This window comes from Mus musculus, chromosome 1 (assembly GCF_000001635.26).
Source record: "Mus musculus strain C57BL/6J chromosome 1, GRCm38.p6 C57BL/6J".
Classification (NCBI taxonomy): Eukaryota; Metazoa; Chordata; class Mammalia; order Rodentia; family Muridae; genus Mus; species Mus musculus.
Genome location: NC_000067.6, coordinates 22,588,352 through 22,614,855, shown reverse-complemented (window position 1 = coordinate 22,614,855; position 26,504 = coordinate 22,588,352). Strand labels below are relative to the sequence as shown.

Below are 26,504 nucleotides of genomic sequence, written 5' to 3'. Positions count from 1 at the left end.
GGCTCCTTCCACTCTGATAACTCCAGCATGTGTCAAGTTTACACAAAACCAGCCAGTACAATGAAACTGTCCTTTGTGTGTCCAGTAGCTTAAAAATGACTTCATATCATAAATGTTTCAGAACATTCTACCATGAGGTTTATCCTTTTTGACTAGGCATTTAAAATATCCACAGGAAAAGTGAGGGAGGAACCCAGGAAATGAAGGCTTTTTTCCCCCACAAGAATGACAGAAATAAGCAATGATTTTGAAAAACCCACGTTGATTTTTCTTACTGTTTAAAGTTATAATGTCAGTAAAACACATTTGTATAATAATTTATGTTTATTCCTTTTGAGTGTATGACCTGTTTTTTCATTCATTATTTAATAAGTACTTCCAAGGGATGCTAACACCTTGACCTGAGGTTTTGGTATGTAAATGTGTTGTGTCACACTCATACCTTTCCTGGGGTCCAGGCTGCAGGATGACCGTACCTATGTACCTATTAGAATGGTACTCAGCCTGTCACAAAGCTTATTTCATTTAAATCTATGGTAGTACGGATATCACCTCCCCCATTTGACAGATGAGTAGTCTCGGGGCATTAGCTCAGGTTTAATAACAAATTAGCATCTATTTCCTGGCCCCTCTATCTCCCAGAATCTGAGATCAAAATTAGTACAAGGAGACCCCCCCACCCCACTGTTCCCTGGTGAGAAAGAATTCTGTTTGTAGCTTGCAGATAGCTGATCACAGTCTTTCTCATAGAATCCTGGTTTCTCTTCTCTGATACAGGATACCCATCACCAACTTAGGGATGATGCTCATATGTGACATCTTCTAACCCTGATTACTACCCAAATTCTCTGCCTCCAAGCACCGAAACATTGGAGATTAAGGCTTCAGCATACAGCTTTTGGGAGGGACAAACATAACAGCCCATAGCATCAGAGTTTAACGAGTTAGAATAACTTGCTTAATGTTGCAGAACTAATACTTGTTAGAGCTAAAGTATGCTCCAGAGACATGCTATCATAATTCTTTTCATTGGTGCAGTGGCTAAAAATACCATCCACCGGAAATTCCTTTTTACCACAAGCACTCTTTCAAAGGATCTGTAGCTCCTATCCTTCCAGGTCTCCCTAACTGGTAGTCTGTTCCCCCACACAACAGATTTTTTTTTTTTTTTTAGTTACACACCTCATTCTTTCAGCTTGTCACTCTCAACCCCTGTGGTGAGCTTTTAACCCACTTAAGAGAAAATTCAAAAGTCTCCATGGGTCTCAGCTCTTCCTGACATCAGTTGTCTGTGACTGCATCTCCTTCCCCACCTGTAGCCTTTCTGCATTTCCTCAAGCTTTATTCTGCCCAGGCTTGGACCTCACCCCTCTTTCTGACAGGAATCTTATTCCCAAGGCAGGCCAAAGAACACATATTCTTGACCTTTGGGATTCTACCATGTACTAAAACATTCTCCCACTTTTTTTTTTTAATGTGGGCTTATCTGCCTCTCTCAGTGACTGGCTTCCATTTTTTCTTCCTGTCTCAACACCCTGAGAGCTATTGGATCCCTCTGTCTGTTGCATGTCCTTCCCTAAAACATGTCTTAGCACATGCCAATCAGAGTTGCATACAAATTTCCCCAGGGACAAGGAATTCAGTTTGTGTTTATGTAACCACTTGGCATGGAGTAGATGCTCAGTCATTATTTATTGAATTTATGAATTAATAAGTGATGGCTCTAAGTGGCCTAGCTTTATTCCTCTCATAAAAATAGAGGAATGTGGTGTAGAGGTGCCAAGAGGTTTCACAGTGTGAGATGCAAACCTGCAACTCCAAATCAGGTCTTCTTGAATGTGGTATGTCCCTGTCCTGTTTTATAGGAAGGTGGTCAGGGAAATTAAGAGTATCCGATAAGTGGCAGATTGTGCTCCAGTGTTTACTATGTTCCTAAGAGGTAATAATTATTATTCTCAGTTTATAGAGGACAGAAATAAGTCCTAGGAGAATAAACATGTTCTCAATGTACCCACCCAACTGCTGACAGGCTGTGTTAAAACCTTGCCTTTTATTTGGTGGGAATGCCCTTATGCAAGGCATGGTGACCACAGAGCTTTGAAGCAACACTTCTCCCCTGGGCAGCCATTCGGAAATGCAAAGGAAAGGATAGCTTCACTTAGCTGATAACAGAGTTACACAGAATTTTCAAAAGTCACTATCACCTTGCCTTGTGCCTTCGGCGGTCTGTTTATTATGAAGGCATTCAAAGCTAAAGCCATCATCAGAAACCGGTGTTTTGAAGGAGATCTGTTTATGAGCACTATCATAATTCATGCACCCTCCCCTAGAGCTGAGGGCATTTCTAAATGAAGCCTGGAATCCGATCAGTTGGTGATGCTCAGATGGTACAGTTACAGCAGCCTTTAAAACATCTTCTCATAGATAACCTAGAAAGGTGAGCAGTGGGGTTGCACACAGTGACCAATCAGAGGTGCTCCCAGCCGGGCTATTTAAATTATTTTTAGGCAAGAGACATACTGAACACAACAGGGTCTAGATGTGAGTAATTAATATGAAATGTTACCTCTCTGTGCATGGAGTTACAGAGTCTGCTTTTCTTCCCTCTCTTTCTTTTTATACCCAGTGCCTGGTACTGCATCTCTCATCCCTATCACAGACCCACCTTTTATCGTGAAAAGATTTTCTTGCTAAGTTGGCAAGGCTGGCTGCCTGGTTTACAGAGCTGCCCGTAGCTGAAGCAGTGCTGCCCAATACTCACTATGTTTGGGTGTGCCAGTCTCTGATACCACCATCTGAGACCTGGGCTCCCCTTAGAAGAGGTAGCAGGCATTTGTTCATACAGGCCAGCATTACTGTAGACAAGAGAATTGAGACAGGTTGCTATCCCAGGCCTTGTAGTCAACTACAGCTTCATACATTAGTTGAGAACTTGCTTGTAATATAAGGAAGACAAAAACAAAATTAAACTAGACAAATAAATGCAATACAGAAGAGAAGAGGGCTCTGCTCATTGCGGGAGCATTTCCTCAGTATCAGACAGCTTCTCACTCCTTCTGTGTGTGTATTTATAGTACCAAGTGATGAAAAAGGTCATTAAGATCAATGTCTGAGGCTCTGCAATAAAGTGGATCAAAGTATACACACACACACATTAACATACACATACCTACATACACACACACATGCATGCACATATACTCACATACACATACATACATATTCACATATACTGACACATATATACATGCAAATATGCACATATACTCCACACACATACATGCATGTATACCCATATACACACACACACATACATGCATACACAAGCACATATATATACTCACACACATATATTCACACATGCACATATACTCATACACACATGCATACACATGCATGCACACATACTCACACATGCATATACATATAAACTCATACATACATACACATACATGCACATATACACAATATACATGTGTACACATGCACATACATATATTCACACACATATATATACACACATGTACCTCTTACAAATACATGCACGCATATACTCACACACATACATATATACACATGAATGTGCATAGACTCACATGCTAACACTTATACACAGCACATAAACTCACATATACATACATATGTACACACAGAGGCACATAGGCACACACGAGCAAGTACTGCACTTCCTAGGGCATTTAATGTATTTGAGGATTGGCTTCATCAGAACATCACAATTTCAATTTGTGTGACTACCTAAGGGAAGAAATAACCTATTACAAAACAAAAAGAAAAAAATAGCTTATGAAGAAAAAAAATCCTCAAACTCAGGATGCTCTGTTTCCTGGATTCAGCACTCATTTCAAAACTGCCGTACACAATTATGAAAGACATTCTTGTGTTTTCCTATAGAATCTTCATTCTGAGAACTACCATCCATACTTGCTTGGATCATGGATTGAAAAGTTGTATCCACTGGAATTGGCATTGATAGGAACAATATCTCTATAAGGCTCTTATATGTGGGATTGGTGTGTGTTGTGGTGTCTTCTTAGTATGAACCTAGCACTTCTAAATTAATGAATCACCTTGAACTTTGTTGATACCAGTGTACCTTCCTGCTATGGTCATTGCAATGCTTTCAGAGTTTCATAGGTGCCAAATGGGTACTTCAACTGCACTTGGGTCTGTTTCACTGTGAAACAAGATGATATCACCTTCTGTGTTCCCATCTGATAGAGATGATAGTCTGTGTCATGGAGCCTGACAATGCCTTGGTGGGTACAACACACGATCCTTGTTTGGATGCTGAAGAGAGAAGCACTTTACCAAATGGGAAACACAGCCTGAGAGTAAAGCCTCAAAAGCCTATGATAGTCATGCACATAACAGTTTGCCTGTCTGTAATGGCGGTGTAAGATCCAAATCAAGCTGAGGGGACAAAGAATAGCTGAGTGATGTAAGTCACACTTACATCATTTCCAAGCCAGATGCTCCGAGGCCACATGACTGCATCTATACCTTCATTCCTGTCCCCTCTGAGCCATGCGCACTTTTCCCCCTCCCATGCTAGCCTGCTTATTTATAGCATCCTCATTTTGGTCTTCTCTAGGCAGCCATGTTGTTGACACGAAATGGGTGTGGTTTCTAGGAGCCTTATCTCACAGCATTTTGATTGGTTGTATTCTTTTTTCTCCTTTTCTTTTCTCTTTTCTTTTTCTTTTTCTTTTTCTCTTTCTTTTCCTTTTTCTTTTTCTTTTTCTTTTTGTTTCTTTTTGGTAATTGCCTGTGTCTTTTGCAAAGGAAAAAATGATAATGAATGAGAGGTATACTTATCTGTGGATATAAGAAAAAAATAAGAATTATATATTGGTTTAGTAAAGTGTTGGTCATAGGTTTTTCTCTAAGATTCATGACCTTACTAGCCACACAACCATAGACAAAGCCAAACAAACAAACAAACACAAGCTATTAAGGAATAATGAGAAAGAACAGGAGAACTAGTCTTCCCTGGTGATGAGACCATCACCTCCAGTTGGTTATCCAACACCAGTGATCATCTCTGAAATCATACATACATACAAATAACATTACATAGATTGAGCAGATGTGTGTGTGTGTGTGTGTGTGTGTAAAATGACAAAGAAAACAAGCTATAAATTTGAGAGAAAGCAGGGGGAAAGTATATTAGGAGTGGTGGGGGGGGAAAGGATGGAAAATAGTATGATTTAATTTTCATTTCAACAAACAAACAGATAAACAAATGATAAACATAAATACTACAAAACTATTAGAATTCAATAAACATATGGACATAGAAGCCCACTCACAAAATGTCTACATTCATATTCTTCCTGCTCACCCACTCTAAGGGACAGCACTTGTGATGGCTATAAGACTTCTATCCCCGCCCTCTCTTCTTCCCTCGGGTGTAGCTGCTCCTACACACAAGCTCCCATGTCAGCCATCACTCTGCCTATCCTTTTTGCTGAGACACCCTTTATTACTGGTGTCCTTGCCTTCTTCGAGTCTTGTTTCAAATTTCAGCAGTTTAATGTTGTCTTTCCTAGCTACTCCATTCATGCTTTCACAAATATACCCAGGCAAACTTTATATGCCCCAGTACAGGGGAACGCCAGGGCCAAAAAATGGGAATGGGTGGGTAGGGGAGTGGGAGGGGAGGGTGTGGGGGACTTTTGGGATAGCATTGGAAATGTAATTGAGGAAAATATGTAATAAAAAAAAAGAAGCTTTGAAAAAAAAAGGAACAATAAACTTGCCCAGTCTTCAGGCATCGCGGCTGATATTGAGCTGTGATATTTACACTGCATAGACTGTTCTCACTAGGCTACTTTATTTACACTGCATAGTTAGACTGTTTTCACTAGGCTACTTTATTTCACTCTACCAGGATCACAGGTCACTAAAACTTTAGAAGATGAAGGGATAGTAAATTTCTCCTTCTCAGAGTGTGTTTTTATGCTGTTGTACTTAATTGCGTTCAATTCTATTCAGTTTCTGATATTTATTGGTTGATTGTTCTATGGGGCTCTTTGCACAAGAAAGTTGGATGGAACCCATGTTTTAAGGTTAATCTGACAGTGAGCAAATATTAAGTACACGAAATGAGCAGGAGCTCTATCAAATTGGGCATTACTTATAAATAAAATCTAGCAACGTTTCTGTTTGACTAACTGCTGCAAGATTAATTACTTTGTTGATTGAGAATTTGATCATGCTTCCTGTAATCGGATCATTACAGCAACAGACAACACACTTTTCTGTCCAGAGTTATTAACGTATTCTACTAAACTAAAAACAGTTCATATTCAAAATAATTTGATATTAAAAATACAATGTAATAGCATGAAAAAGTAAAAATGGATTATTTCCAGCTTTATGTTATTAATAAAGGCTGGATATGACACATTGTTAGTGTCTAAATATAACATAAGGTGGTAAGATTTAAAAATAGACTAATTATTCCTGGGTATGGCTGGAAGGCTGGAAGAGGTTGTCTGGAGTTGATTAAGGAGAGGTACAGGTGGTACGTCACAAGGGACAGGTATAAATTATGTACACATGTGAGGAAATTAAAAGTTATATTATTCTTTGGGAATTTAGCTTTCATGTTTGTAGTGTAATTTCAAATACTTGGTTTATCATTTCCTTTCATGAGTGTATAATAACTTATTATTTACAACGCTTGTTACATTATTTAGATGATAGCTGGTCTTATATGCATATTAACAGTATGTCTTAATTAAAGGATGAAAACAGATGTCATCATTAGCAAATATAATGGGAAGGGAATTACATCTTGTCATTTGTCTTGAAATGCACTCCAGAAGGCCTGAGAAGACACTGTACCTATGATGTACTGACTGACTCAGTACACTGCAAGGGAAATCCAGGAGGCTTGAATTTCTCTGCTTTTAGAAATGAAAAGGAGGAAGCCTTTTTAAGAATAAGTTTCTTATTCCTCTGATATTTAATCTAAGCTCTAAAAGCATGATATTTGAAGAGGCTGATTTTAATATTCTGACTCAATTTGGATCATTTATTTCATAGTTCTTCCTCTTATTTATATATTTCAATCTATTAACATGCTACTAGAATGGGACAAAAATATAGGCTCTGATTTCATGTTCATTATTTCTTCCATGCATTATGTAGCAGTGAGTATTCGGTGGAGGGATTAGTAATTGCCCAATGCCTCTGTAAATTCCTTGTGTTTATCAGCTATTTTACTTCTTATTGTAACCCCCAAAGTCGGCAGGGATATGATGAACATGTTACAGATGAAGCAGTGATATCTTTGTTTTATTTTGTCAAGAGAGGCTGTCTCTATGTAGCTCTGACTGTTGTGGAACTCACTCTGTAGTCTAGGCTGGCCTTGAACTCAGAGACCATCCTTCCTTTGCCTCCCAAGTGATGGGATTCAAGGTGTGTGCCACCACTGGCTGTGGTAATGTCTTAAAGTCTATGTACTCACATCCTTGGAGTAAGACAGAGGTAATACATTTTTCTTTCTATGCTCAGAATAAGATAGCTCCAGCTTTCTCCACTAAAGAATAACAAGGTAAGCCAGAACCTCCGAGCAGACCAGCTTAGAATGTTATAGGTAACTGAACAAGAGCTGGGCAGCTGGCATATGCAAATAGGAACTTGACCAGGAGAAAAGGGTGTCTTGGAAAGCAAGTTCATCAGACACCCTGCAAATAAAACCACCACAGTTTGTATTTTACTCTGTGGCTCCTGAGAATCAAAGCAACATAGAGAGCTTTGCAAGACCACTCCTATTTTAAAACAATTATCCTGGGCAAGTATAAAAAGAAAAGTAGCTATTACTTCTCCAAATATCCCCGAAAGGTTCATGTAGCCACAGGGTTTTCGTTCTGGAAAAGAAGAAAAAGTGAACAAATTTGTTCAGCTCTCTAAGAAGAAGGATGAACTCAAAGTGTGTAAATTTACTAAAAGTAAAGGCAGCAAGTGTTTGATATATTAGCAGTTTTCTAAATATTGTTGATCAGTATGGATTTTTTTAGAAGGCAAGGTTTGTCTTGTGCTTTCCTCATAGAAGATACAGCCACGAACTGGTTGCCTTACACTTTGTATTGATCATCTCTTGGACACAACCATCGATTAAATTAGCAGTACATGGAGCAATTGTGATGGAAGTACTTTGTATTTTTAAGTCCAAATTAACCAATTGATAATACTTTTAAAAAACTAGATCTCTATACTTTTATTCTTGTTCCTCTTCCTCCTCTCCCTTCTCTTCCTCTTCTTCTTCAGAAATTATGAAGAAGCAATAAACACTATATATATATATATATATATATATATATATACATACATACACACACACACACACACACACACACACACACATATATATATATATATATATATATACTAGGAAAGTTTTCAGGAAATGCATGTGATTTCTTGCAGTGGCTGAATCTCCCAGGCTTTCATCAAGAGAATTTCATCCCATGGGCTTCTCTTTCAGACTGACTTTTCCCTGAAGAAAAGTCCCCTCCGACCTTACTAGTGGTCTATTGATCAGTAATTCAAGCGGCTCATACTGATACTCATATCCCAAGAAACTCTACCAGTCATAGCTGCCTCCCAAAGTTATTAGCTTAGTGTATTCAGAAACTTAAAAGCAGAGTGCTTTCTTCCCTGATGTATTATCCATGTGCGTGCATAAAATAGCTCATATGTGCTGAGCTCTCCCTTGTCCTGGACATCGCACTCCACACTTAACATTGATTCTCTCAATTAACTTCCCAGCGATTCTGCCTGATCACTCTTATTATTGAAGCCCATATATGGAGAAATTTTAAAATAGGTTTAAATAAGTCTTTATGTTCATTAAGCTAAGAAATAGATAAGGTAGATTTGATATACATTTGGCCAAGCAGGCCAGCCTCAGACATAGATCCAAAAGTTAGATGTGTTCTTTTTCAAAAATTCCATTGCGTCAGTGGCTCATTCATTTGCCTTCTTCCTACAACATAGTGAGCTTGGTAAAATTGGTCAAGACGTCAGCAAAGACACGATTGATTTTGTGCTGGGCCATGCATGTAGACATGAATGGTTTACTTAACACTTGGTCTTGATCACCGTCATTGACTGAGGTGCCAACACCTGGAGCTTGCCTGTCATTTGATATGTATATAATACAGAAGCTGCCACCAGTGCATTTACTATTATTAAGGATATGTGTGTTTTTTAGCTGAATATATATATAAGTGCATCGCATGCTTACCTTGTTCTAGAATGGGACATCAGATCACTTGAAACTACAATTACAGGTACTTGTGAACTGTTGTACAGTATTGCTGGATCCTCTGTAAGAGCAGTAACCACTCTCAAACACCCAGCCATCTCTCCAGCTCTCCGATTATGATTAGTTTATTAACATTTAACCATTTATATTCAAAACTTATTCCTTATACATTCCTCGTGGGATGGTTTCTCCTCATTTAACTCGGTTATCTTCTCTTGAGTTGTACTGAAAATCAGAAAACCTGTTTATCAAAGTTTTTAAGGGGTTCACCTTCTTGTGGCCGGTTTTCAGTTGTAGCGCTCTATTACATCTGCAGTTGACATTGTGCCATAACCAGAAGTAGTGTTTTGAAGAACTATCATGGAGAACTGACAAGCCTCACTATATTCTGGAGCACAAATCCTAGGGAAAGTGAGAGGATCCAAACTTTAAAGGCTTGCAATCCAGGCTCCATGTCCTGAGATAGCTCCATTTAGTGGTTCCACAGGAGTGGCCTCCTATGGTAAATTGAAAACGGAATTAAAAATAAATGCTTGGCTAAAGCAACAGACAATAAAACACTAATAGCTAATCACCCGTTAGGCTCTGGCTCTCCCTAAGTGTCCTCTTACCGTGCTTTCTTACCGTGCTTTCAGAGCGCTGTGGGACGCTGATTGGCCGAACAGCATTTTAACAGTGCTAAGTGGAAGAAGAAGCCTCAAAATGATAACACATGGACCGTAGAACATATACAACGAAACCCATTATATATCATATATATGTGCATGAGTACACTTGCGTGTGTGCGTGTGTGTGTGTGCGCGCGCGTGTGTTTGCGTACATATGGATTAGTATTAATTGTACATAGAATGAAAATCTTTAAAGGAGCAGGAATTGCAAGATTTTTATAAATATCTCTTGTTCTTTTCCAGTCACCTCTAAACGCACATTTTTTTTATCCTGGTAAGTGACACCCCTGCTGGCTGTACAAATTTTCTTTAACACATTAGATGTTTTTAAGAAAAATAATTTAAATAACTGAGAAGGAAATGTAAAAATAAAAGCCAGCACTGCCACCTGCTGGACACTTGCATTAAGCACTATTTATATTTTTTTTTCCCATTTTTAATTAGGTATTTAGCTCATTTACATTTCCAATGCTATACCAAAAGTCCCCCATACCCACCCACCCCCACTCCCCTACCCACCCACTCCCCCTTTTTGGCCCTGGCGTTCCCCTGTACTGGGGCATATAAAGTTTGCAAGTCCAATGGTCCTCACTTTGCAGTGATGGCCGACTAGGCCATCTTTTGATACATATGCAGCTAGAGACAAGAGCTCCGGGATACTGGTTAGTTCATTATGTTGTTCCGCCTATAGGGTTGCAGATTCCTTTAGCTCCTTGGGTACTTTCTCTAGCTCCTCCATTGGGAGCCCTGTGATCCATCCATTAGCTGTCTGTGAGCATCCACTTCTGTGTTTGCTAGGCCCCGGCATAGTCTCACAAGAGACTGCTACATCTGGGTCCTTTCGATAAAATCTTGCTAGTGTATGCAATGGTGTCAGCGTTTGGATGCTGATTATGGGGTGGATCCCAACAGACAAATCATGGTTTTAGATACAGGAAGAAAAATAATTTTTGAACTATAGTAACTTAAAAGGAAATTATCCAGGAATTGATGTAATTAATTGTCTCACATACACAAAACCCTGTTGGACCTCCAGAACTGGAAAAGAAATACATGAGTGAATATTACTTAATAACATCATGGGTGAATTTCAGAATTTTTAAATATTTCAAACTACACGTTTAAATCCACGCATGTGGGGTTAGAAAGAAGGATCAGATATTATTCACACATAGTACATATATGCATTCATACACAGCATTTGAATTTTATAGTTATTTTCATAACAGCAGTGTTCAGACTTTTTTGTTAAAATATAGTTTTTGATTATGTTAATGAAATGAAATCCTGTTAGCACATATATCACAGATAGTACATTTTCTAAATAGACTATAAACTCCTTGAAAAAAAAAACTTGACTTACTTTCAACAAAAAATATGATGTTAACATTATAAAAATAGCACATCTCCAAAACTACTACTCAAGTAAGGCATTGTCTTCTGATTGTTGCCATGCCTCACCTGTTGGGCATCTGACATGTTTTGTTGTTGTTGTTTTGTTTTGTTTTGTTTTGTTTTGTTTTTAGGAGCTCTTAATTAGTGTAAGGGTCCTAGAAGATTTCTCTTGTCTTTAATTTCTATATCTTTAACTTTATCGTATCTTGATGCTGTCCATTTATCAATATGGTAAAGGAATACACAGTAATGTCTCTCTGTGCGTTTTCCCCTGTGATTGAGAAAGAATCAGAGGCCATACCTATTGTGTTCACCCGCCATTCCACTGCAGTCTCTTTGAATGCCACATGCAAACTCTGCTAGGTTCCATTCCTCCCTTTATCTTGGAACAAGATGTCAGTTTCCTTCAAACTCTGCCACCTGGACGTGGAGAAGTAGCCCTTTCCTCCTCTTACCTAATCCACCTGTGTGTGCCTAGACTTTGTAAAGGCAAGGCATGAAAAAGATGGAGATGTGTTCTAGCCTGTGTCTACTCTGAGAAAGAGGAGGACACACAATGTAACAGAGAAGTGGGTTCATAAGAACCTGTGCTAATTCCAAAGCTTTCTCTGAACTGCAGTCGTATCAACTGTTGACAGCCTTGCTATAGTATGTACCATTGCTCACTGAACGGACCTCACCATCACAGAATCATGGAGTCCTTGAATTGAATTCACAGCTACTGCAATAACACACTGATATTATATAGAGGGATAGTGACATAGCAACCTTATTTATAATAGCCAGAAGCTGGAAAGAACCCAGATGCCCCTCAACAGAGGAATGGGTACAGAAAATGTGGTACATTTACACAATGGCTACTACTCAGCTATTAAAAAGAATAAATTAATGAAATTCCTAGGCAAATGGATGGACCTGGAGGGCATCATCCTGAGTGAGGTAACCCAATCACAAAAGAACTCACATGATATGTACTCACTGATAAGTGGATATTAGCCCAAGAAACTTAGAATACCCAAGATATAAGATACAATTTGTAAAATACATGAAACTCAAGAAGAACGAAGACCAAAGTGTGAACACTTTGCCCCTTCTTAGAATTGGGAAGAAAACACCCATGGAAGGAGTTACAGAGACAAAGTTTGGAGCTGAGAAGAAAGGATGGATCATCTAGAGACTGCTGCACCTGGGGATCCATCCCATAATCAGCCTCCAAACACTGACACCATTGCATACACTAGCAAGATTTTGCTGAAAGGACCCTGATATAGCTGTCTCTTGTGAGGCTATTCTTGGGCCTAGCAAACACAGAAGTAGATGCTCACAGTCAGCTATTGGATGGATCACAGGGCCCCCAATGGAGGAGCTAGAGAAAGTACCCAAGGAGCTAAAGGGGTCTGCAACCCTATAGGTGGAACAACAATATGAACTAACCAGTACCCCCCGGAGCTCGTGTCTGTAGCTGCATATGTATCAGAAGATGGCCTAGTTGGCCATCAGTGGAAAGAGAGGCCCATTGGTCTTGCAAACTTTATATGCCCCAGTACAGGGGAATGCCAGGGTCAAGAAGTGGGAGTGGGGGGGGGAGAGTGGGGGGAGGGCATGGGGGACTTTTGGGATAGCATTGGAAATGTAAATGAAGAAAATACCTAATTTTAAAAAAGGAAAAAAAAGAGGGGTAGTGGCAGATTGATGCCCATACATAAAAACCTAAATTTCAATATCATGATAACAGTTATTTTTTGTGCATATATAGTTGAAATCTGTGATTCTGCCAGCCTTGCTCATCAATAACAATATGTCAATTTCAAAATTAAACACTATAAATAAATTTTGCAAATGATTTTACAGTTGCTGGCTCATTTAATGTTATATATATATATATATATATATATATATATATATATATATATATATATTTTATATATATATATATATATATATACACACACACATACACACACACACACACACATATATATACATATACATTATACATATAGTGTAGTTTTACCTGTTATTCATGGTAGCACACCGTCACATGTTAAAGTGGATTTAAGTAGTAAAGCATCAGATATAAAAAATATGTGTGCTGTTAATGGTTTTTACGAGCAGCATTTTGGTCCCAGAAGTCTATTTCATTTTGAAGAATGGGTCTTGACCCTAAAACCTATGAGAACATTGTAAGAGGAATTTGTATTGAGGAAGGTTATTAAGGTTGTTTTAAGAGGAGAGTTTATTAGAGTATTACAGGTTATAGGGCAGTTTGGGGGCATGGGTGTAATAATTCCTGTCTTCCATCTCTTATATCCATGCATTCCTCTCTCCTTTCCTCTGTCTTTCTTGCTTTCCTTTGATAATATCTGTCACACAATGAAGGAACATGTTAGAAAGACAGCTGGTGTACTCGATGAGAACCCAAGCTACCATGTCTTTCAGTACTCAAGAAGGGATTTTCTGCACCCAAAGGGAGAAATGCTAAAAGAATGAAATGAATTTGAAGGAGTATGTTTACACTTCTATAAGCATGTCCTATTGTTGAAACCATCACTGTAACACTCATGAGACTAGTAAAAATGGTGTAGGCCACCTAGGGCCGGTGAACAGGAGGTCTGCATAAAGAATAAATATCACATATCTGAATGGTCTCCTGAGATTTTTTCGGGGGTTACCGGGAGGATTGGGAAAAGAGCTATCCCAGTCATTTATGTATCCACTCTGTGAAAAGACACTGTGCCCTGGTGGCTCTCTTCCTTGGAACTTTAACTGACTTCTCTAGCAGAGAAAATAAGACTGTAGAGGCCTTCACACCACACAGCAATGGAAAAACTTCATCTTACCAGTGAGACACTGGTGTTCCCACTAATGAATTATCTACGGATATTGCTTACCTTCTATGGCCTAAGACAACCCACAGTAGAAGTACTGAACAATAGTGGACCCTGAGGTCTCGAGAATCATCAAGACAGAGTTGTAGATTTGCAAAGAAAACTATCATGCAGTCACTTGATAAAAAGAGTTTGCAGACAGATGCTGTAGAGGAATGAGGGAGTAATGAACGTCTACTGAAGAATGAGTAACTGGCAGAGGTAATGAGAATATCATTGAGAATCAAGTTTCCTGGAATGAGTTCAACACTATAGGTTTGCTTTGCTTTGGTTGGGTTCCGTTCATATATTTCAGCTGACTTTCACCAAGGGCTTACATCACTTGCTAATTCTCACTTTCATGAATCCAGAAATACTTTAATTTGCAGGTTGAATCTACATTTATTGTCGCCCTTCACGTGAGCTCAGGAGATCTTAAAAAGATTGTAGAATGCCATGTCAATGTAGAAAGTGAAAGGAGATCCCAAATAGAAGTTAGGTTTCCTGTCAGTAGGATGAAAATGTCACCAGTCCACAGGATTATTGAAATTTTAATTATGTATTTCTTATGAAAACTAGTTTAGTGGATGGTCAGTTCTTTTGCATGCATCAGTGTCATTAGATGTATTTACCTTTGTGGTTCTTTTGAGTTCATTTGCTATTTGGTGATATTTGATGAGCTAGACAGGGTCTTATCCTTTTTAATATGAAATGTTTCATACACACAAATTCACACACACACACACACACACACACAGAGAGAGAGAGAGAGAGAGAGAGAGAGAGAGAGAGAGAACTAATATCATGAACTACTTACCCCTCAACTTTAAACAAAATATTTCAAATATTTTTCAGGCATAGACTATATAGATTCTGTGAGTAGTTTCATATATTCATTTAAGCAGTGTGAGAGGAAAACAGGAAACACAACATCAGCCTTAGCTAGCTGGTATAATGTTGCTAATAGAGAAATTTACACACGTACCTATGTAGTGAAATCTATGCGCACATATATCATAGGCTTATATATGCTCATGCATATTTGTCCATTAGGCTGAACTTTGTATTTATCTTAAGATATACTCTGTCGTGATATATTTTTATCTGTTTTACTTGTCAGTTATAGGGAGAGGTGTAAATTTGAAGATCAGTTTCTCTGTTCTATATATATATATATATATATATATATATATATATATATTATTCAGTTAAGTTCAAAATTGTCATGTAAACCATAAATTCATACCTTTAAATAATAAGCTATTTTATTTTATTGTCATTAGGTTTGTGTGTGTGTGTGTGAATGTTTTATTTAGTTGATTCTTGCAGTATAACCCAGGCTGAGTTTAAACTTAATTTTCATGCTTCATGCTTCAGAGTGCAGAGGGTACAGATGTAAAAGCAATGCTTTTTAGTAAAATACTATAGCATATTTTATTTGGGGTTCTTATTTTAAATATTTCCCTGAGAAAAGACCCGTCTGTCTTTATGTTTAATGAAAATGACCCAAGTCATTAGGACTCGAATGTTGTGCTATGTTTGTGTCTGTCTTTCCTAAGCCTCATTTCCCTAGGTTTTGTTAATCTGCCATGGACATCTTTGTCTGCCAATCATACTGCACTGCATTCTACTTAGGATTCTTAATCAGTTCATTATCTCTGCTACAGTTACTAATCACTCCTTCTCTGCATCTTCCTGCTTCAATTCGAAACTTGAATCTTTAGTATTGACCTTTTTGGGTTTCATTATTTTTCCACAACTGAGTTGGCTATCGTACATTTTCTTTCAAATGTTTTCCTTGGCTGCCTAACTAAAGCACTTACTTTCACTGTATAACAAAAACTGAAGTTCTTGGTCACAGAGCCCCAGTGCCTTTTCCTAGACAGATGTCTGCATTAGAATTATGCTACATTCTCAAATACTGTTTCTATTTCATTTTATTCTTTGTGGATTTTGCTCACTTTGTTTCCTGCTCTAATGTACATTTCAAGTTAAAAACATTTTAACCGGCACCTTTACTGTTTTATGGGCATGGGTGAGGTTTTTTTTTTTTTTTTTCAGATATATTTTTTTCTTTTCTATGCACTCACTTGGAAGTTACACGTTTTCCCACAGAATGGGCTGTGGTAATTACAACTGTATGTTTAAATATGTACATGTACATATATAAAATGCATATTGACTTTATCAAGAAGGTGCATCTCCATTGTTTGCTGAGTTGTACATCTGTTATGGTTTTTAGCTGAAGATAGGTGTCATGTACAGAAATAGTTAATAGAAATAACAGAGGAAAAATATAGTAATAGTACAAACTAAATATAAAATTTAGCAAGAAATATGAAGTGAGTTATGAGTGAACAAATAGAACCCCATGCAATTGCAGCAGGAAGGGGTTTTTACCTCAGCAGCCAGAGCTTTGTATATTACACATTGTACAATGATTTCCTTTGCGGACTGACTGTGTGCTTTAGTTCTAGAGTGTGTGCTTGGTATGCACAGACCCCGCGTTCAATCTCAGGAATCATACATAGGTAGGCTACAAACAGAACAAAATGCTACCTAACGATATGTATAAAATTCCCAAGTGTATATTTGAAAAATCCCAAGAGGATTTCGTTTTGAACTCATTCTGCCTTAGTCTAAAACAAATGCAAATGAAGAAGAAGCAGGCTGGTCCATTAGGCAACTCTAGCCTACTGTCTCTCTATTCATAAATAAAATTCTTATTAAATGTATTCACATTCATTCATTTGCATACTATCTGTGATGGCTTTCCCGTCAGAACAGTGGGGGTGAGTACTTACAGCAAATGCTATATGGCTCATGAAGGATAAAATACCGTCTGATATTTATCGCCTGACCTTTTACTGAAAAGTTTACTGACACCCATGCTAAATCGTTTTCTACATTATAGAATAAATTTATAAGAAAACTCTTCCTTAGTCTGACTTATGAAGCACACTTGATTTCTGAGTAGATTTGATTTAGTGGCTTCAACAGTTAGGACCTTACTTATAACATATAAAATAATTAACGTATCAAACAATTCGATGAACCTAGTGTTTGCGCATTCATTAAATAAAATAGCTCTACATCATTCTTTTATGAGAAAATCCTCATGCCTTCCAGTTGGAGATGATGTTACGTATTTCACTGTGTTGTATATGAGCTTACACACTTTTGCTTTAAGTATGAGTTAAATAGAAAAAGGACCAATGGTAAAGAAGAAAGTGAGAACTAAAGTTCAGTTCAGGAGCTATTAGAAGTAAAAACCGAAACGCAAATGCAAACCCAAACCCAAACCCAACCCAAACCCAAACCCAAACCCAAACCAACCAACCAAACAAGCAAAACCACACACAACATAACCAGATCCCAGTTCTGAGGCACTGCGGAATAAGGGCCTGGCTCACCACCTTCTGTGTTTGGAGAATACAGCTCTCAGCAGTTACCATATGTGGAGCGTAGCATAAAATGTCAGAATTAACGATGGCATTTTTGCATTCTGTGTTTTAGGGAACACTCATGGGCAACCCACTAGCTCATACACAGTGGGTGAATTTAGTCAGCTATTTCCCAGGACTTTCTCCTGGTGAGACAGACAACCATTACGCCTGGGCGTAATGCAACATTCTCTGTTCTCACTGACAGTGTGAGAAATCCTTCATCTGGGAGACACACTGTAGGTCAGTGTTTTGTTCCAATAGCTGCTCTATTTACAGAAGTTTAAGATTAAAGGACTTGAACTGATGTCTTGAGGGGTATTTGAATCTTACAGTAAATGTTCTTATGGGGAAGGTCTTGCCTTAGCAGCTGTGGTTGATTCAGCCCTAGAAGTTGGAAAAGTAGAAGCTCTTGACTGAGACCAGAAAGATCAGGGTATGTGTGTAATGGGACAGATTGCTTATGTTTTCAGCTTCATTCAGTAGATTTGCACATGCTGCCTTTCCTCAAACAGCTCAAGTTTCATTTTCTTTAGGAATACTTGAGTTTGTTTGTCTTCCTTCATTTACTTAGTTTTCTCTCTCGTCTCTTTTGCCCAGGAGATTGCATCAACAGTTTGAAAGCTACAAGGAACAAGTGAGAAAAATCGGAGAGGAAGCCAGGCGTTACCAGGGCGAGCACAAAGATGATGCCCCGACGTGTGGAATCTGTCATAAGACAAAGTTTGCTGATGGATGTGGCCATCTCTGCTCCTATTGTCGCACCAAGTTCTGTGCACGCTGTGGAGGCCGAGTGTCTCTGCGATCGAACAATGTGAGTGTCCTGTGAACACAGCAGGGGACCAGGAGCTGAGCAAAGCTACCACATTTGCAAGCATGTAAATGCATGTACGATCTGAGGCTGAGATGCATGCATGTAATAGGCACAGAAACACATCCTTCTGCGTTTTGAGTTTTTATAAGATGCAAACCAGCAGGATAGTGTAAATATAGCATTGAATGAGATACTTTGCATATGTGTGGAACTTTATAAATAATTCCCATTTCAAGCCAAAAGCAGACCTTTCTAAAACATTTATTTTTGAAGTAAACGTAAACTTAGTATCACTAAGGATTATAATTTCAGACTTACTATCAAGCCAAAAAATACTGACAAGTTTATACTTGTCAACACACTTTTTATAAGAAGTAGTCAAGTATTTAAGGAACACATGAAATAAATGTGTTTTTACATGTTGGTGTTATAAGATATATTCCTAGCTGAAGCTGTTTCCTAACTTTGCTTGAGTCAGGTCTTCTCCTGTACCATAGCTTTAAGTTAGCACAAATATTTCATGCTTAAGGTTCTAAATAAAAAAATAAATTCTAATGTAACAGGACCCAGGACCATTTAAGACCAGTATTAACAAATATCTACTGTAGAATATATTTCATATATATTCTACAATTCATATTGTATTCAATTTATATTGAATTCACAATATAATACGATATAATACATTTATAATCTCACATTTCCTGTGTTGCAAAGTAGAATTGTTTGCAGAGAAATCCAAATTAATTTTTTGGTTGAGATCTGTAGTACAGTATTGAACAGTTGTGATAATCACTGCCTTAAAAATTCCCCTGTAGTTAGCCCAAGAACTTATCATGTTATCTAACTATGTGTAGAATATGATATAAACTTATTTTAAACCAGTAAAGCTTTAACCACTCCTGAAATTCTTCTAATTTGGAAAAATCAATTAAAATTGAGAACAAACTTTCCAGTTGACTGGGTATTAGTTGGCCATCTGAACTGTAGTAGGATATTCTAGACTCTCTTCCAGGGGGAATTACAACACAGAGTATAAAAAGTATATTTTATACTTCAATATAAGATTAGTGTTGTCTCTGAACAAGAGTTTCTTTAAGTATAAGACCAAGAGTAGTGATTATCCATGTGTACTTGTTATGAGAGTTGGATAAAAATAATTTAAGCCAACATCACATGTAGAGTCCACAAGATATATTTATCAATCCATCCTCCTGCTTTCAATGTTTGCAAACATGTACTTTGGAATGAACTTTTACAACACTTACCAGTCTGAAAGGCTCTGGCAGTGACAGTGAGTGTTCCCCAGCTGAGGGCTTAGTGGTGCCTGAGGACTGGCAGCTGCTGCAGCTCATACAATTCCCACTACAGGCTTGAAGCTGGCCAAATGCCACACAGTTGTCTGCTGGCATCTCCAAGTCATTAGGGTCAAATTCAGGTTGTTTAAAGAAATTGAGCCAGGAAATACTTTCTTTCTTTGAAGTCTCTTGTAGTTCATTCTTCTTATACTAAAACCACCCCAACTTGGAAGAAATATAAAGAATTAAAATAGAAGACAGTCCAGCCTAAAATGTTGTCTATGCACAAAATCACTATATTGTATAAACCTGTTTTTTCCTATGATAAAATATTGAAATACTTATAAATAAATACTACTTTATTGTTATAGAATAAATCATGCCTAAAATACTTATATATTTCTGTTTATCTGTGACACTTTTTATTAGTAGATTTTTTCCTAAATTTTGTCTCTACCCATTTTCACTGGAATTTAATAAAATTTCATCAATATAATGTATTTTTAATAAAGTGTTTTCAATAATAAGAGGCAATGTGATGAATTGACATTTTTTTCTGAATATTTACTTAGTTTTTGGTTTTGAAAGATTGCTTGCTATTTCTAGCATCTCGCTGTTGATTGATGCCAGTGTTTAGATATTCCTGCCTCAGATTTCTTAGTGCTAGCATTACAGGTATATGTCAGGACACCTGATACCAAAGAATGCTTTAAATGTAGACCTACTAATCTCAATTCTAAAGCTCAGGAACGGGGCCCAGTTCTTGCATCCAGTACATGGTAGCACATGGTAGGACCTGTGTGTATGTGCTTTCAGTATAGAGTTTGCTTTTTCAGTAAGTGTTTTAACACGTTGAAGAAATGTATTTGTTGTGATAGCATCACTTTGTTAATGTATTATGGCTCACTCTTGTTTCTCTTCTCTCTCTCTTCTCTCCCTGCTCTGCTTCCTTGGATGTTTTCCCAAAGGAGGACAAAGTGGTTAGAATCCATGCTTTCTTTTCTATGATTTTATATATTGTATTTGTGCAAACTCAATTTGCTTATGAATCTGTTAATCCCAGCACTCCACAGTGCAGTTTTATATTGGGAAGAGCTCTTCTCTAGTTATGAGAATGAAACTGAGACAAACATCTAAGAACCAGACATCTGTATGCAAAGTTTGGGTAGACTGAATTCCTGGAAACAGTGAGATTTTGGTATATTTACCAGCCCACTTACCTTTAGCTTTGGGATTTTGGTAATAATTTCATCTGTTTTAGGAACACTAAATTTAATGGGCTTCTGTGTCCCTCTTAGGTGTAAAAGCTGGAGAGTTAACATTTCACTGCAGGAGGAGACAAGGTATACAGACTTGGTACAGACAAGACATCAAGTTCAAATCAAATATAAGACAAATCATGATGATGTTGCTTTTCCCTGTGGCATAATTGTCATGCTGAGCCACATTTTGCCCTTTTCTTAACTCTTGTGTGTAACAGTTGTTCCTTGGGAATAAGAGATCACGTTTGACCCTTATCAACTCTAGAAGCCACAAAGGCTTTTTGCATTTGAGAAGATGGGGTTCAAGTGGTGTCTACCTTCAGCATCTCTACTGTATACTCTGTATGCCTTCCTCTGGTATAAATGATAACATCTTCAGGGATCATTCATTTCCCCAAGTGGCAAGGAGACAAAGAATATTTTGGCTTCATACATCATTTTAGTTGCCTTTGTTAATATCTTTCAGATTCAAATGATATACAACAGTGTATGATGAGCAAACCTGACATTAAACTAAATATTAATCTGTGTTTTCAAACATCATGCTCATTTCTGGCCATTACTTTTTCAACTGAAACAATGTTGAAAGTTTATACAGTACAGTAGGTTTTCACCAAATATTGGTGTATCGGAACCATTGGTTTAATGCGATGATACTGCTCACTAAACAAATTAACTGGGTAATATTACACATATAATTTAATAAATAGCATCATTTAGGACAAGTCCATATTTGAAAGTGGATTTGAGTTGCTTCAGAGAACAGAAAGGTAAGTATGTAATAATAATGTTGTTCAGGCTTGAGGTAAAAAAACAGTTACTCCTGAAGGTCTGGCTAGGTACATTGTACCTTTGACCATCTTCCCAAGATAAACAGTAGGTTGTTTTAAACTAGCTGCATATGTATCAAAAGATGGCCTAGTCGGCCATCACTGGAAAGAGAGGCCCATTGGTCTTGCAAACTTTATATGCCCCAGTACAGGGGAACACCAGGACCAAAAAGTGGGAGTGGGTGGGTAGGGGAGTGGGGGGGGGAGTGAATTGGGGACTTTTTGGATAGTATTGGAAATGTAAATGAGGAAAATACCTAATAAAAAAAGAGAGAGAAAAAAACTTACTGGGATTCCTATGACTGTTGCCTGAACAGTGAGGACCTAGGCAATGGGAGTGCTTTAAAATACAATCACTTTCAACTATTTTTATTCACTTTGAGTTGAAAGCATGCACCAATTGTCTTGTGTATAAACTACTCAGTCAAAATTTCTCTGAATAATTTTTATCCTATTAGCACTTCAATGAATTAATTCAGTCTAAGGAAAGTAATACTTGGTTTTGTCCTCGGGTATGTTAAAGAGAATAACAGTATTTTTTAAAAAAGATTTGTTTAATTTTGTGACAGTGTGTGTGTTTCTATCTGTATGCATGCATGCATGTACACATATGCAAGGGGTGCTGAGGAAGCCATAAGGAAACCAGATTTTTCCTGGAGCTGGAGTTATAGAAGGTTGTGAGCTGTTTGAGGTGGGTTCTGGGAACTGAGCTGTATTCTATATACGAGCAGAAAATGTTTATAGCTACTGGGCTGTTTCCTAAGTCCCAGAATGATTGAGTATTGAACGTAGTGTTTGAGTTCCACTCCTTATTTTATTCTCCAGAGCATGCTTATTTTGCCAGTGGCAGAAAGAGAGAAAGAGAAAAGGAGGGGTTGGGGGAGGGAGAAGCAGGAGGAGGAGGAGGAGGAGAGGGGGGGAACCAAAGAGGAAGGAGGGGGAGAGAGAACAAGGAAAACAATGACTAAAGCTTACCTTAAACCACACTTCATCAGTATGATAATGCTGAATTTGACATGGTCTAATAAATTGGCTTAAATGTGATTAAATGATCAAAGAAGACCCAAGGCTGTCTAATGTGTATCTATCTATATTTTCTTAATTAAGTCCAGCTAAATGATAATTACCATAATTTTTATTCCAGAACTATTAGAACTACTTTGTTTTGAAACATTATCCTTACCCCAAGTCTTATCTAGTAATACCTTGGGAGACTGTGAATTGCTCTTAAGAAAGAACTGTTATACAGAATAGCATTGATGTGGGCATGTGTAATAGCTTATACTAGAAAGTAATTTTGTACACATGCGTACTTTCACTATCAAAACTAAGATTATGTGTTTTATCTTGTTAAAAACCCTCCTCCACTCATAAAATATAGGGCTACTCTGAAATTTTCTATAGCCTGTTTAAATTAATTTTATCTTTTTTTTTCACTCCATTTGGTAGCAGGGGCTGGAATTTAAATCAATCCCTTGATAACACTCACACATTCTGTTGGTGAATCTGGAAAATGAAGCCTCTTCATCCAATTCCCTGATTTCCTATAAATTTCCATCAGTCTTCTAATGAGAAAGGTTGAATTCTGAATAGAGCAAACAAAATGAACTTGTTACATTTTTAATTTATTTTACTTTCAAATAGATGCATCAGGCATTATGTTAAGAATATTTATTAAGCCAGTCATGGTGGCACATGCCTTTAATCCCAGCACTCGGGAGGCAGAGGCAGGCAATTTATGAGTTCGAGGCCAGCCTGGCCTACAAAGTGAGTTCCAGGACAGCCAGAGATATACAGAGAGACCCTGTATTGAAAAACCAAATATATATATATATATATATATATAAAACATTTAAATTACTCTGCAAACAGAACCCTATCAATTTTGTTTTTTTTTCTCAAAATGTGAAACCAGTAGATGAATGTCCTTTAAAATGTATATGTTAGCATAATTTTATATGTTCATGATAATTCTTTCTATATAATATATAATATACATTATAATATACATAACTATACATATTATTCATTATAGTAAATAATAAGATGCTATGCTTAGGAGTCACTATTTTTAAATACTCCTTCCTATTAAATTTTCATTGGTATATTTTTAAATTATATTAAAGGCAATGTTGATAAAAACAAGTGTGCTTTTGCTCTTTGAAAACCTTGTATTACAAGGTTTAACTTGAAAAGGGACAGTAAAATTTCATGTTAAGTTAGCCTTATCATAAGGTCTTATTTAAAGGATGGCTCATTCTCTTTTTTCATCTTTTTCTTTTTATTGGATATTTTCTTTATCTATATTTCGATTGTTAGCCTCTTTCCAGGTCCCCTCTCCAAAAACCTCCTATCCCATCCTCCTTCTCCCTGCCTCTATGAGGGTGCTCTACCACCCATCTACCTACTCCTACCTTCCAACCCTTGCATTCCCCTACACTGGGGCATTGAACCCCCTCAGGCCCAAGGGCCACTCCTCCCACTGATGTCAAACAAGGAGGATGGCTCATTCTTTTTCTTTTTTTTTTAATTAGATATTTTCTTTATTTAAATTTCAAATGTTATCCCCTTTCTTAGTATCCCCTCCAAAAATTCCCTATCCCCTTCACCCTCCCCTTGCTCCCCAACCCAGCCACTCCCTCTTCCTGGCCCTGGCATTCCCCTATACTGGGGCATAGAACCTTTACAGGATCAAAGACCTCTCCTCCCACTGATGATGGACTAGGCCATCCTCAAGTACATCTGCAGCTAGAGCTGAGAGTCCCTCTGTGTGTTTTCTGTGATTGGTGGTTTAGTCCCAGGGAGCTCTGGGGGTACTGGTTAGTTCATATTGTTGTTCCTCCTAGGGGTCTGCAAATCCCTTCAGCTCCTTGGGTACTTTCCCTAGCTCCTTCATTGAGGACTGTGGTCATCTAATGGATGGCTGTGAGCATCCACTTCTCTATTAGTCAGGTACTGGCAGAGCCTCTCAGGAGACAGCTATAGCAGGCTCCTGTCAGCAAGTTCTTGTTGGGATCTGCAATAGTGTCTGGGTTAAGAGCATAGAAAATACCCTTATGCACACACGCACATAAGCACTGTATTCTTTAATTACAAAAGAAGCAACTTTGAGGTTTTTCCCTTGCTAGATTTAAAAGCAACCAAGTCAGAAAATTATAACAATTTTAAACGAGTGATTTGCATGATTGCATTAAATATTTATTATTATTGTGAAAAATATTCTCAAAGTTGTGGTATTTAGTCTGGAGGTGGTGAGGCAGGGGGTTCTGGTATACAGACTTAAGTCATTTGAAGGATAGGATTTTAAGAATATTCTTAAGATCCATTTTTTTTCTAGAAACTTTCAATTTTCTGATATTTCTCTTAAAAATTCATCCCACAAAGATATTCTTTATTTAGATATGTTTAGAGTTATGTGGAAAATTATATATGTGCAGGAGATACATAAGTAAAAAATCTTAGGTTATATCAAAAGAAAACTAAGATTGTACAAGTTGGTTGTTTAGATTTCTCAAGTGTTTTCCTGATTTTATTGAACATAACTTAAAGGGAATACAACGTGTAAGTTGCACACAGGGAAGCTGTGATTTCATGTGTGTTTGTATGTGCACGGGGAGGCCAGGGGTGTCTTTCTCTTTGCTCGTTCGTTTTACTTCATTTTATGACAGAGTCTCAATGTGTGTAACTCTGACTGCCTGCAACTTTAGACCAGGTTTTCCTGGAACTCACGGAGACTTCTCACTCCCAAATGCTAATGCTGAGATTAAAGACCTGTGTCACAACACGTGGTTCCAATGTCTCTCACTCAACCTGATTGTGTTAGAGTTGCTAGACAACAAAGCCCAAAGAATCTACCTGTGTGTGTATCAGTAAAATGATTATAGATATAAGCCACCACACTGGCTGTTTAGGTCCCCATGTTTATGTGGTAAGCATTTTACTAAATGAACTAGCTTTCTGCCTCCAGATGTCTAGCATTCATACAAATGTGTTTTACAACTTTGACTCATTAGAGGCTGCAGGCATAGCTCAGCAGTTAAGAGCAATGGCAGCTCTTCCAGAGGACCTGGATTCAATTCCATCACCCACCCAATGGCTCACAACTCTGTCACTACAGGTCCAAGGGATCTGTCTCCCTCTTTTGGTCTCTACAGGCACCAGGCATATTCATGCAGGCAAAACACCCATATACATACAAAAAAAATTCAAAAAATCACGAGTTTGGCTTATTGTTTGTTCTTTTAGGATTTTTTAATAGTTTACACCACAGCAGTTCTGGAAATGTTTGATGATATTCAGAGTCATTAGAGAATTTATAGGCTTGCTTGGTTTTAATCTCATTCACTTCCTCGGCGTATCTTTTAATAGTTATAAAATGTGTTTTAGAAAATTATAAAGCTCAGTATTAAGACTAACACAGCTATACTAGGTTGTAGAAAATGAGAATTTTGTACTGTGAAGTAAAGGGATGTCTTAACAGTTTCCACAGAGCATGCATATATATGTGTGTGTATATGTGTGTGTATGTATATATATGTATATGTATATGTATATATGTATATATGCTGGAATGATGTACTGAATTTTGTCTTAAGACATTGCAAAAATCTATGTTTACATGCCTAGTTG

The 26,504-nt window shown here is 37.6% G+C and overlaps 1 protein-coding gene across 5 annotated transcripts in view; it reads left to right on the top strand.

Moving 5' to 3' along the window:
- Positions 1 to 26,504, top strand: part of Rims1 (regulating synaptic membrane exocytosis 1) — a gene marked incomplete in the record, with an annotated part of 520,187 nt that overhangs the window by 191,303 nt on the left and 302,380 nt on the right. For all 5 annotated transcript variants that reach the window (NM_001012625.3, NM_001012624.3, NM_001012623.3 and 2 more), the window contains 2 exon segments: positions 18,272 to 18,485; positions 20,752 to 20,763. In NM_001012625.3, the coding sequence (NP_001012643.1) occupies positions 18,272 to 18,485; positions 20,752 to 20,763 (226 nt within the window).